Source organism: Moschus berezovskii, chromosome 17 (genome assembly GCF_049115385.1).
Source record: "Moschus berezovskii isolate FMDL1 chromosome 17, NW_MosBer_1.0, whole genome shotgun sequence".
Taxonomy (NCBI): Eukaryota; Metazoa; Chordata; class Mammalia; order Artiodactyla; family Moschidae; genus Moschus; species Moschus berezovskii.
Genome location: NC_142476.1, coordinates 45,349,297 through 45,363,286, shown reverse-complemented (window position 1 = coordinate 45,363,286; position 13,990 = coordinate 45,349,297). Strand labels below are relative to the sequence as shown.

Sequence of the window (13,990 nt, the reverse complement as noted above, 5' to 3'; positions counted from 1 at the left end):
GCTAGTGGAGGTGATGGAATTCCAGTTGAGCTATTTCAAATCCTGAAAGATGATGCTGTGAAAGTGCTGCACTCAATATGCCAGCAAATTTGGAAAACTCAGCAGTGCCCACCAGACTGGAAAAGGTCAGTTTTCATTCCAATCCCAAAGAAAGGCAATGCCAAAGAATGCTCAAACTACTGCACAATTGCACCTATTTCACAGGCTAGCAAAGTAATGCTCAAAATTCTCCAAGCCAGGCTTTAACAGTATGTAAGCCATGTACTTCCAGATGTCAAGCTGGATTTAGAAAAGGCAGAGGAAGCAGAGATCAAATTGCCAAACATTTGTTGGATCATAGAAAAAGCAAGAGAGTTCCAGAAAAACATCTATTTCTGCTTTATTGACTATGCCAAAGCCTTTGACTGTGTGTATCACAAGAAACTGTGGAAAATTCTTAAAGAGATGGGATTACCAGACCACCTGACCTGCCTCCTGAGAAATCTGTTTGGAGGTAAACAACAACATTTAGAACCAGACATGGAACAACAGATTGGTTCCAAATTGGGAAAGGAGTACGTCAAGGCTGTATGTTGTCACCCTGCTTATTTAACTTATATTCAGAGTACATCATGAGAAACGCTGGGCTGGGTGAAGCACAAGCTGGAATCAAGGTTGCAGGGAGAAATATCAATAACCTCGGATATGCAGATGACACCACCCTTATGGCAGAAAGCGAAGAAGAACTAAAAAGCCTCTTGATGAAAGTGAAAGAGGAGAGTGAAAAAGTTGGCTTAAAGCTTAACATTCAGAAAACTAAGATCATGGCATCCGGTCCCATCACTTCATGGTAAATATATGGGGAAGCAATGGAAACAGTGACAGACTTTATTTTGGGGGGCTCCAAAATCACAACAGATGGTGACTACAGCCATAAAATTCAAAGATGCTTGCTCCTTGGAAGAAAAGTTTTCACCAACCTAGACAGCATATTAAAAAGCAGAGACGTTACTTTGCCAACAAAAGCCCATCTCATCAAGGCTATGGTTTTTCCAGTAGTCATGTGTGGATGTGAGAGTTGGACTGTAAAGAAAGCTAAGCACCGAAGAATTGATGCTTTTGAACTGTAGTGTTGGAGAAGACTCTTGAGAGTCCCTTGGACTGCAAGGAGATCCAACCAGTCCATCCTAAAGGAAATCAGTCCTGAATATTCATTGGAAGGACTGATGCTGAAGCTGAAACTCCAATACTTTGGCCACCTAATGTGAAGTACTGACTCATTGGAAAAGACCCTGATGCTGGGCAAGATTGAAGGCAGGAGGAGAGTGGGGTGACAGAGGATGAGATAGTTGGATGGCATCATTGACTCAGTGAACATGAGTTTAAGCAAACTCCGGGAGATGGTGAAGGACAGAGAAACCTGCCATGCTGCAGTCCATGGGGTGGCAAAGAGTCAAACACGACTAACCAGCTGAGCTGAACTGAACTGAACTGAAGAAAGGCTGAGGTGGGATGCCTGGCCTGCTCACAGGCCTCACATCCTTGTGTGTCCTCAAGGGCTGCCGATTGGTACCTGAGTATTGTTTATACTCCGACAATATATAGCCAACATCGTACATCTTGAGGTTCATTTCAGGTTGTAGGAGGAAGAGCCCTACTGCTAAATCACTGAGACCTCATGGCTTAAGATTCTTGGTCTAGGAAGCTCAAAGGGTGCCCCTGGTGGGGGCCCGGTGCACAAGGGAAGTGTGCCAGGGCTGTTGTGGAGGCCTTGCCCCTCTCTGGACGTTTTTTTAGCCTGCATTATGGTGGGGTCAGTGGAAAATTTAAACTGTGACACTTGAGGTGACATTTTCTTAGAAAGATTCCTGCAGCCTTGGAGACAAGTGACCAAAAAAATATCACTTTAGTCTCGAGCACTGAGGGAGAGCACGGACTGGGGACTGAGCAGGTGTGAAGGCGAACCTGGCTTTACTGGGGGCCTCACTGGGGGCTCTCAGGGTCCCGGGGGAGAGGAGCGCTGGGACACAGTTAGCACTCAGGTCTGTTGTGTCTTCCTCACCATCTGGTCCTCAGCTCTCTCACTTCTGCCCGAAGGTTGTGGAAAGGAGGAGAACGCCAGCTGAGATCAGAGAAGAGTTTGAGCGGCTGCAGCGCGAGAGGGAGGAGAGGCGACTGCAGCAACGCACCAACCCCAAGGTCAGTGGCTGGTTCTGGGGGGAGCAGCGGTCTGATGTGGTCAATGCTGCGGGCTCTTACAGTGAGGCTGTGAGAATTGGGAGGAACCAAGTGTCACTTATCAGGTCTCAGAGTGGCGCCTGCCTGGAGGGCCACTAGCAGGCCTGCTGGCGATGCCTGGAGAGAAGGCAGAACAGGAGACATCCCGAGTAGGGGCACGTGCCAGCTGGTGAAGACCCATGCTTATAACCACGCTGCCCAAGCCCTTGACTGTAAGAATCAGCCAGAGGCCCGTGTCAAGAGAGGGCAGCCGCCTGCCCGCATACTGAGGCCCAGGGTTCCTTGCAAACCAGTTAGGATACGGAGGGCCAGAGAGCCCAGACCACGGGGCCCAGGACAGCAGTGCCATGAACACCGGGTAACAGGCTGTTTCTGCAGCCATAGGGTGACCTCTTTTACCCGTCAGTCAGGTGATGGAGGCCGAGTCATATAGCCCTGGGACACACCTGAGTCTGAGAGTTACTTTTCAGTCCAGTTATGGTCTCTCTTTCCTGTGATTGATTAGGGAGGCAGATTGTTCTGCGTGTACACCTCGGTCCCACGACACACAGGATAACTCGATCAGCTCACGGTGCCAGTGGTACTGAATGACTGACTGCACTTGGCTCAGGGTTCCTGCTCCACAGTGTTTAATAATAAGGGAACTCGGCAGGCGGGCTCTGTCATTGTGGCCGGGACAGCCTGGCAGCAGCCTGAAGATCTTCCAAAGGAAAAGAACAAATGCTGGCTTACATGAGGGAAGCTTGATGTTAGGAGTTTCTGATCACATGCTCTGTACAAAATGGACTTTTCTAAGACCCTACATCATTTAAAGACCCACATATTCAGAAAACTCCCATCTCTTCAAATCCTGTTACATTGCAGGGTGTATTTGTAAATGCCAGGGCCTCTCCTTCCCACCCCTTCAGTGAGTGACAGCTTCAGTGGAACAGTTACTTTGGGTCAGCCAAGACAGAGACTTGATACACTGGCTGCACCAAGTCAGGGGCTGTGAGATGTTGAGACAGTTGAAAATCTCCAAGGTGCTCTGAACCATGCTGATGGTTTCCTTCTCGAGGGTCCAGCCAGCGCACCAGAGAGGGTCTGGGTAAATGTCAGCGTTGGCAGGTGGAGGTCAGGGTCGGGGAGTGGGGAGGGATGCCTGGCAGGAGCGGGCCATTCCTGTGGGGTCTTTGCTTTGCTGGCTGAAGTTCTGCTACTTTCAGAGCAGTGAGGGGGAAAGAGTGTCACAGCAGCCCACGCTTCTGTGTCCTGGCTGAGATGGCCCATCTGGGTATGCGCAGTGATCGTTTATTGTGCTTCTATGGAGACGTGTCTCCAGGCCATGTTTGTGTGGAATGAGGAAGCACAGCTGTGACCATTCCACATGGGTATGTGGGATAGTGTACGATTCCCAATACTTCACTACTTCTGTAAAGTGCTGCCGGATAAATAAAGATATTTCCTAACCAGAAGTACTGAGTGATAACCAGATGTTGGCTCTGCAGCATTTTAAAGAGAGGATTCGAGCTGGATCTTTTATTTCATTTCTAAGTGTTTTGCTTTGCAAGATGAACAGTGAGGTTTAGCATGTTCTCATCCTAAGATGAGAGGGGTGATCTCTTTTGAGACAACCCTAGGGAGGAGGACCCTTCTGATGACTGTGGGGCTTGCACTGGTCTGTCACCCGGACCTCACAGGGGACCATGGCTTGTAGGGGAGGGAAGCAGCAGGCTGGATAATGTTCATAGTACTTGCTCTGAAACTGGGGTGGGTGTTTCTGCCATTTTCACAACAAGAGTTCACTGGGGAGGAATTTTCCAGTTGGAGTATGTACCAAGAACAGGCAAAAAGCACAAGTGGGAAAAACCAGTAGTTGGGAAATACCCTCTCTGACACAGTGATGCAGGATGCAGAGCTCACCCTTTGACCTCTGTGCAGGTTTCTTGTTTGTAAAATAAGGATGCTTATCCTAACCAACATGCCAACTTGTTAAATGATTGAAGAAATATGACATAAATGTTAATTTCTTAGAGACAGACAAGGCTGCTTTTTAAGTGCAAAGTGGTATGCATACTGAGGTGAGGTTAAGAACTTGCTTCAGTGTCTCGATCAGCACCGCGTGGAAAGCATTCGCCTCACTCGGGTGGTCCATTGCCCCCAGTAGCTGGGTTTGTTGGGAGGAAATCTGTCCATTGAGTTCTGAAAATGGCCCTCTACAGATATCAACCCCCTGCTCCCTTGGCCGAAGTTCAGTGTCTTCCATGTGGCCAGCCACCTGTGAGTCCTGCCTTTGTGAGGGTGCTGTGGACAGTGCCGCGGGATGGGAAGGAGGGAGAGGGTGCCAGCTCCAGCAGGCGCCTCCTTCCCTCTGGCCCTAGCAGCGGGACCCAAGAGAGCACACGGGATCCACGTATGCCAGGGCAGCCTCACACTTGGCATCGGGGCTCTGGATTCGGACTCCACTCCCAGCTCTGGGCCCTGGACTCAGTCACTTCTCCAGCCTTAGCTTGGTTTCTCCCTGTGTGAAATGAGAGGTTTGCCATGAGGCCCAGAGCATAGGGTCACATCCTCAAACCCTAAAATCCTTAACTTCGTCACCGGTTTTCTTTCAGGCCATGTGCGATTAAATTCCTCTATCTGCATTTCCTGCTGGAAAATGCCAAGCTTAGGTTGTTGGGTCCCAGGGTCTCCAGGGCACTCCACGTTGAGCTGATGTTGGGGAGGGGATTTACAATCAGACAGATGGTGAGGTTCATCTGCATCCTTGAGGGCTGAGTGTGACTGGGGTCTGAGGGTACTACCCTGGCCTTCTCTGCCGTGTTCACATCGTATTGATTATTGTCATCCCTCTCTTTTGCTAATACCCGTAAATCTTCTCTCTGGACAGCAGCCAGTTCTGGGAGTCACACTTTTCACTGCCTTTTTAATGGACTTATCCAAACCCCATAAGAAGCAGGGCATTAAGTTAAAGGTTGTTTAGTGGGCTTCATTGTCTGACTTTGAGAGTATCATCTCCTTTCTTTTGGACCCTGTTATTATGTAAGAGTGTTGTGGAGATTGTTTCTGGGTTCCCTGGACTATTTGTTCTCCTTTCACTGTTACAGAGGTCGACATAAACTCCCTGGTAAGTTTATGTCTTCCTGATTTTAGAAGGGCCATCTTATCGGTGTGGTTTTCTATAATAGCTGAAAATCACAATTCAACTTTATCAGGAAAAAAAATGTAAAATAATGTGTCAAGGAAGACATGTAAGCCCAAAGTAGTTTCATAAAGTTTTTTTTTTTAAAGATTTGTTTTGGTTGCCATGCCTAATGATTATAGCCCTTGGAATGATTATAGCTTCAGTCTGTTCCATGGAAGTGACTCTAATGTAAACCGAATCGACTTGGCTGACAGGATAATCGTGCAGAAGAAAAGCTGTTTGAACCCATATGTTTGTTGTGCTCAGTGGCAGAAAGGGGCAATTTACCGTATGCAGAAATGGGCTGCTGTTGAAAGTGAACAAACCGGGATGGTGTCATCAAGGAGAAGGGACCAGATCAAAAAGTGCTGTGATATTAAGCGGATCTTTGGGGGAGCGGCAAGGTGGCCAACTGGAGGGATGTGTGAAAAAGCTCTTTTACCTGGGTCGTAGCTGCATCTGCATCCTGCCAGCAAGATGGCTGATAAACCAAATGTCAGGATTAAAGGCTACAGGGTTGGGTAGTGGGGCAGCATTGCAGCTGGGACTGATTTCCTTAGAAGCCCTGGTAAGTTGAGTTGAAAACTTAAAAAGCCGGCTTAAAATTCAGCATTCAGAAAACAATGATCACCAAATCCGGTCCCATCACTTCATGGAAAATCAGTCAGTTCAGTTGCTCAGTCGTGTCCAACTCTTTGTGACCCCGTGGACTGCAGCACATCAGGCTTCCCTGTCCATCACCAACTCCTGGAGCTCACTCAAATTCATGTCCGTCGACTCGGTGATGCCATCCAACCATCTCATCCTCTGTTGTCCCCTTCTCCTCCTGCCTTCAATCTTGCCCAGCATCAGGGTCTTTTCCAGTGAGTCAGTTCTTCACATCAGGTGGCCCAAGTATTGGAGTTTCAGCTTCAGCATCAGTCCTTCCAATGAATATTCAGGACTGATTTCCTTTAGGATGGACTGGTTGGATCTCCTTGCAGTCCAAGGGACTCTCAAGAGTCTTCTCCAACACCATAGTTCACAACCATCAATTCTTCGGCGATCAGCTTTCTTTATAGTCCAACTCTCACATCCACACATGACTACTGGAAAAAACATAACTTTGACTAGATGAATCTTTGTCAGCAAAGTAATGTTTTTGCTTTTTGATATGCTATCTAGGATGGTCATAGCTTTTCTTCCAAGGAGCAAGCATCTTTGAATTTTATGGTTGCAGTCACCATCTGCCATGATTTTGGAGCCGGAGGAAATAAAGTCTGTCACTATTTCGGTGGTTTCCCCATCTATTTACCATGAAGTGATGGTACTGAATGCCATGATCTTCGTTTTTTGAATGTTGAGTTTTAAGCCAACTTTTTCACTCTCTTCTTTCACTTTGATTAAGAGGTTCTTTAGTTCTTCACTTTCTGTCACAAGGGTGGTGTCATCTGCATATCTGAGGTTACTGATATTTCTTCTGACAATCTTGATTCCAGCTTGTGCTTCATCCAGCCCAGCATTTTGCATGATGTACTCTGCATATAAATTAAATAAGCAGAATGGCAATATACAGCCTTGACATACTCCTTTCCCAATTTGGAACCAGTCCATTGTTCCATGTCCAGTTCTAACTGTTGCTTCTTGACCTACATACACATTTCTCAGGAGCAGATAAGGTGGCCCGGTCATAGAAAATAGATGGGGAAAAAATGGAAACAGTGGCAGAGTTTATTTTCTTGGACTCCAAAATCACTGTGGACAGGGACTGCAGCCATTAAATTAAAAGATATTTGCTCCTTGGAAGAAAAGCTATGACAAACATAGACAGCATATTGAAAAGCAGAGACATCACTTAGCCGACAAAGGTCCATCTAGTCAAAGCTGTGGTTTTTCCAGTAGTTATGTACGGATGTAAGAGTTGGACCATAAAGAAGGCTGAGCACTGATGCTTTTGAACTGTGGTGCTGGAGAAGACTCTTGAAAGTCCTTTGGACTGCAAGGAGATCAAACCAGTTGGTCCTAAAGCAAATCAACCCTGAATATTCATTGAAAGAACTGATGCTGAAACTCAAATACTTTGGCCACCTGATGGGAAGAGCCAACTCACTGGAAAAGACCCTGATGATGGGAAAAGTTGAGGGCAAGAGGAGAAGGGGATGACAGAGGATGAAATGGTTGGATGGCATCATCAATTCAATTACATTAGTTTTAGCAAACTCTAAGAGATGATGAAGGACAGAGAAGCCTGGCATGCTGCAGTCCATGGGGTTGCCAAGAGAAGGACACAACTGAGAAACTAAACATCAACGAAACTAGTCAGTTAACTGATGTACATCACAATGTGTTTGCCTATTAAAAATTCAGATTATCAGGCTGCTACCTGGGAATCTGTGTTTTTATAAGTCCCTACCCCAGGAATTCAGATGGGTGGCTGAATATGAGAAGAATACAGAAGAATGCAGTAGTCTACAGATGAAAGAATAAAAAGGTATATTTTTTACAGTGTTTCATTAATGGTTAAAGAACAAAGGGCAGGAATTGACTTAAAGATGGATATTTGGTCATTCAGGAGGATGGTGATCCAGTGGGGTTGTAATTTACAGATTGGAATGAGTATTTACAAGTAGCAATTAGCTACTTCCTCTTGTGTTTAGCTCATTAAATCTTTGAATCTTAGCAGTTTGTGATTTTTATTCAGTAGCTCAAAACTTGAGAAACTAAGTAAATCAGATTATTTTGACAACCTGTGTTATACTCTTATGACTGTGACCTGACTGAAAATAATGTGGAACCATGGGGTGTGCTCCCTGTGGAGTCTGTTAGCTCTGGTTGAGGCCGGGGTGGGGGGCACGGTGTGACTGTCCCACGCTCTAGATTGAAACTTTCAGCCTCAGAAAAGTCACAAAGTTCTCAGTTGAACATCTGCAGCTGCTGGGTGTCTCACGGCAGGTTTTCAGTAGTGTTGTCATTGCATCGAAAGGACTGCACAAGACTTGTCACTGTCACTGTCCTTTGATGCTCTGACAGCAGAGTGAGGTGCCCTTGGACAAAGGTCAGCACACAGTGGTGGCCTGCTGCCTCTTTCTGTCCAGCTTAGGAGCTAAGAAGAGTGACTTGCTTCAGTGGTTTTTAGGAAATCAAAAGAATATATACATAAAAATAATAAGAAACTCAAGCTTCAGTGTCCATAAATACAGTTTTATTGTTATATAGCAAAGCTTGTTCATTTACACATTCCCTTTGGCTGTTTTACACAAAAGCATCAGAGCCAAGCATCTGCCCACAAAACCTTAAGCACTGATACCAGGCTGTTTATGAAAAAGTGTGTGACTACCCTGCTGTAGGTAAATAAGGTGAAATGTGCTCATAGTGGAGAAAACAAAATACTTTAAAAGTTTTGTGTTTCATACTTAATAGCAAAGATTGTTTGAAAGTATTTTCCTTTGTAAACTTTTCATTTGATAAAATCTGATTTAGTACCAATTTAGTAATTAAAGGATATAAACTTGCATATATTGAGTTAGTGGTTGGAAGAAGTCTAACCCAAATCTGCCTTTCATTCCTAAGTCATCTCTTCCCACTGTATGATAAGCATATTATGTTGGAAGTGAAAATGAATTTTAAGTTGCAGCCAAACCCTGTTTGACTTGTAGGGAAGTCTAATTCTGGTGCTGTGACCAGTCAATTTTCAGAAGGTCGTTTTCCCAGAAACAGAAGAAGAGCAGAAAGCAAGCATCAGGACCACCCTCTTAAGTGAGGAAGATGTGTCCTTGCAGCCTCACAGTGACCTGATCAGTCCCTGTCTGGGGCGGCTCCTCAGACATGGCTGGCACCTGAGCCTCAGGTTCTCCTCGCTAAAAGGGCGGTCATTTTCCATAAACTTGGATCAACACCAAAGGCTGTCGAATCACAAAAGTGACTGGCTCATTGGAGTTTTTGATTATTTGGGCCTTATTTAAAGAAACAACACAACAGTTGAGAGAAAGTGATGCCTTGAGCACTGTTTTTAAACTTCTAGAGTCTGCTCTACCCTTTGGTGAGTCAGTTGATTGTCAGTATGGAGTTAACACAGATGTTTATCATTTCAGAGGTTTTCTTTGGGAAAAGAAAGAAAACCGTCTGTAATGTTATTCTGGAAGTTTTAGCTAGTACAACTAGACAAATAGTAAAAGAGATATAAATATTGGAAGGGTTTTCAGTATTTGCATATGGTGTGATTGCCTGTCTTTATTTGTTTGGCTGCATCATGTGACATATGGGATCTTAGTTCCCCAAGCAGGATTAAACCCATGCCCCCTGCATTGGGAGTATGGAGTCTTAATCAGTGGACCCCCAGGAAGTCCCTGATTGCCTTTCTTTAAAGAACCAGCTGAGGGACTTCCCTGGTAGTCCAGTGCTTAAGACTCCCGGGTTCCCAGTGCAAGGCGCCCAGGTTTGGTCCCTGGTCAGAGAACTAAGATCCCATGTGCTGGAACTAAGGGTTTGTTTGCCACAACTAAGACCTGGTGCAGCCAAGTAAATAACTATTTTAGAAAGAAAGAGAGGCTTCCCTGGTGGCTCAGATGGTAAAAAAAAAAAAAAAATCTGCCTGCAATGTGGCAGACGCAGGTGCGATCCCTGGGTCAGGAAGATCCCCTGGAGAAGGGAATGTCTACCCACTGCAGTCTTCTTGCCCAGAGAATCCCATGGACAGAGGAACCTGAGAGGCTACAGTCCGTGGGGTCGCGAAGAGTCGGACATGACTGAGTGACTAACCCTTTCCTCTTTCACTTAGAATGAGAGAACAAACTGAAAACTGTCATGAGTTGAATGAGTTGGCCAGTGACGAAACCTACATATGTAAATCAGTGGCTCATGAATCAGTGGTTTATGATCCTGCTTCCCTCCTGGCCCCAGCACAGAGCCAGAGGAGCGGCGGGTGAGGCCAGGTGGCTCTGCTCTGCACTCTGGTGGCTCGCGTCCTTCATGGTCAGCCAGCGTCCTCACAGTGACCTGTAGGCGGGGCAGCAGTGCCATTCATCATCCAAACCAGGACATTTTTGAGAGTGAAAGGGATGTTTACAAGAAAGTAGCAGAAGCAGACTCATTATTCTTGGCACACACTCACATACTTTAGTAATTTCTCTCTCTGGTATCTTGTGTTCTGGTTACGTATTGCTGCATGACAAACAGGTTACGTATTGCTGCATGACAAACCACTCCAGAATTCAGTGGCTTGTGAGAACGATTTGATCTCCTCTCACACACCGGTGGGTTAATGGGACTCAGCCCGATGATACTCACTTGGAGTGTGCTCGTGTGCTCACAGCTGATGGCAGCTGTGTCCTGTTGAAGAAGAGGCACACGGGTGCCCCTCATAACTGCTGCTGGGGTGGCTGAGGGTGGCCTGCCATTTCTCACATACAGCCTCTCCCTGCTCTAGATCAGGCTTCCTCCCCGCCCAGCAGCCCAGCAGTCGCAGGATACTTGGGTTGTTACAGGGTAGCTAACTCCCCCTCAAAAGCACATCCCCAGACAAACCTGCAGGGTCCCTTGTGACCTGGCCTTGGAGTCTGCGCCATCCCGTCCATAGCATCCTCTTGGACGAAGGCAAGTCCTAGGTCCATGCAGGTCAAGGAGGGACTCTGTGAAGCCTGGGGTTCCCGCAACCGTGATTCTCAAGGCCACACTGTGTCACCACTGTTTCTCTGAAGAATGTCTTTTCAGTGTCTTTTTTTTTTTTCCCTTCATAACATTGCCGACGATATTCATACAAGGAGCAAATTTATTTAGTAGATTTTGACATTTTTTGGCATATTTGATTCTTCTCTGTATACTGTAATATTCTCTTTTTCTTTTACTTATTTCACTTATCTTTTTTAAAATTGAGGTATAATCAATTTACAGTATTATTTTAGTTTCAAGTGTACAACATAATGACTCAAGATCTTTATAGATTGTGCTCCATTTATATTCAAGAATGGTATACCCTCTAGGTCCATACATGTTGCCAGTGACAAGCCTTTGTCCTTTTTTACGACTGAGTACTACTCCATTGTATATATGTACCACATCCTCTCTGTTCCTCTGTGAGTGGACACTTTAGGTTGCTTCCTTGTCTTTTGTAAATAATGCTGCTGTGATATAACTTAGGGGTACATACATCTTTTCAAATTAGTGTTTTCATTTTCTTTGGCTCTATACCCGGGAATGGGATTGCTGGATCATATGGTAGCTCTGTTTTACCAATAGTGTGGTAGGGTTCCCTTTTCTCTGCATCCTCACCATAATTTGTTACTGTGGTCTGTAAAGTGTAGTATTCTTAATTGAGAAAATACTCTCAATTTTAAATTTCTTTGTTTCAGAACATGTAAATATTTTTCACAGGTATTGTCTTTTTGCCTCCATTCAGAGTATTTTTTTTCTTTGACAAATTTCTGAAATAAATTATATATGATCTTTTGAATGCTTCAAGTTGAGATGCCATAAAACTGTAGGCAAACCTTGTTAATTTCATCCCATTCCAGGTAAGAATATAAATTTAATTGAAAATGACAGCTCTACCAGACAATTCCTGCCCAAAATTGAGATATTCCAAAATGCCATTATGTAATTTCAAAATGCAGTAAACAGAGCTTTTATTTTATTTGTTTAGTTTTTCCTTCCTCGAGAGATCAGTTTCACAGTATTCTTAGTTACACAGTTTTCAATTATTGCAGTTTCTTAAATATTTAAAAGTTGCATGATTTAAGGGTTTTTAAAAGCAGTTCTACAAAGGTTCACACTTTCCTAATACACAGATTTAACACATGCTGCAGTTCTTATATTCAGAATAGGCTTCACAAGAAATGATCTTGTTACTCTGAATACACAGAAGTGTTTGTGTATTTTGACAGCTTTAACTTTATTTTCCGTAGGCAGAATATCACAGCTCATTTTAACAAAATTATGCATTGTGTACACTATAATTCTATTTCTGCTCCATGGGTTTCTTGATTTAATTAAAACACTTTTACCAGGAGGCTGTACCTTCACCAAAATTGGTATTTGAGTATCACCACAAAAGCACACCATTTTACATTCAGTGTGGAACTTTTTGACTGAATTTACAGTAACATTTACAGTAATGTTAGGTGTTTCACCTTCAGCGAATCAAAGGCATTTTTCATTTGAAGCATCTTGTTGACACTGATGTAAAACTGGTGCATTAGCAGTTGTGAGCTTCTGCTGATACCAACTTACAAACAGCTATTGCTGTATCTTTCATGTGTGCCTTATGAACCTTAGCATGGAAAAAAGAGTGAAATTAACATAGAGGAACTACCTTTTGATCTAAATGAAAAGTCATTTTTCCACAGCTGTATGTAAATACCCCTGCTGCTGGCAGCCTCACTTTTGGCCATACTCTTCAAAGAACAACTCACTATTGAAGATTCTGGTATCTCTAAGGCAGATCTGAAGCTTTTAATTTTCATATGGCTGGTATTAGCACTGTGGATGGTCAGTGTTGAGAAATGGTTTATAGGGACTTCCCTATAAAGGGTGTCACAGTGGGTAAAAATCTGCCAGCCAATGTAGGGGACACAGGTTTGATTCCTGTTGGTGATGAAAATGGGCTTCCCTGGTAGCTCAGCTGGTAAAGAATCCACCTGCAGGGCAAAAGACCTGGGTTCGATCCTTGGGTTGGGAAGATTCCCTGGAGAAGGGAGAGGCTACCCACTCCAGTATTCTGGCCTGGAGAATTCCATGGACTGTATATTAGTGAGAGTGATGAAAATACTGTTGGTGATGATACTGCTTTTTTTTAAAAACATCTGGGGTGATTGCTGAGCCAACCAAAACATCAGGGTTAAACTGTTATCCCAGATAAATCCCACCTGTGACGTTTTCCATGACCGCCCAGGCCCGGCAGCCTCCAGCCCCTCCTCTGCCACCTCCCTCCCACCGCACTCCTCACAGACAGATGGATACTGTCTCCTCCTGCGTTTCCCTCACACATTTTCATTGACAAGTCCCCTTCCCCAGGAGAAAAACACATTCTCCTAAGCTTCTTTTGGGATGATAGAAGTGTTCTGTATAGTGATTTTGGAGGTGGTTTCACAAGTGTACACACCTGTCAAGAACTCATGAAATTGCACACTTCAAACAGGAGCAGCTTATATTATATGTAAATTAAACCTCAATATAAAGTTTTTTTCATGCACTGCAGAGAATTTAATGAAAATGTGTGTGGAGTCATGTCTTTATATGTTGGACTAAGGTAGCTGCCCATTTGAGGGACTTCCCCGGTGGTCCAGTAGTAAAGAATCCACCCTGCAGTGCCGGGGACATGGATTCGAGCTCTGATCAGGGAACTAAGACCCCACATTGCTCTAGGGCAAGTAAGCCCACACACCACAACTAGAGCCTTCATGCTGCAACAAAGATGCTTTGTGCCACAGCTAAGACCTAACAGAGCCAAATAAAGTACATTTTTTTAAAAAAAGTGTCTAATTTGAAAAGTCTTATGACAGTAAAAGAAAATAATAAATATTGATTTCCTAAGTAAAGAGCATTTTTATCAGTCAGCAAAATTTTAGCTTGTTTCCTGAGAGAGTAGGGGGTTCTGTTTCTCATAACTTGAGACAGAATAATTTTTAAATCTCTCAT

General features: G+C 44.5%; 1 protein-coding gene across 1 annotated transcript in view; it reads left to right on the top strand.

Moving 5' to 3' along the window:
* DNAJC11 (DnaJ heat shock protein family (Hsp40) member C11) overlaps positions 1–13,990 on the top strand; it is a 62,433-nt gene that overhangs the window by 32,275 nt on the left and 16,168 nt on the right. Inside the window, exon 4 of the mRNA XM_055419463.2 lies at positions 2,077–2,178. Within this exon, the coding sequence (XP_055275438.1) occupies positions 2,077–2,178 (102 nt within the window). The remainder of the gene's footprint in view (positions 1–2,076; positions 2,179–13,990) is intronic.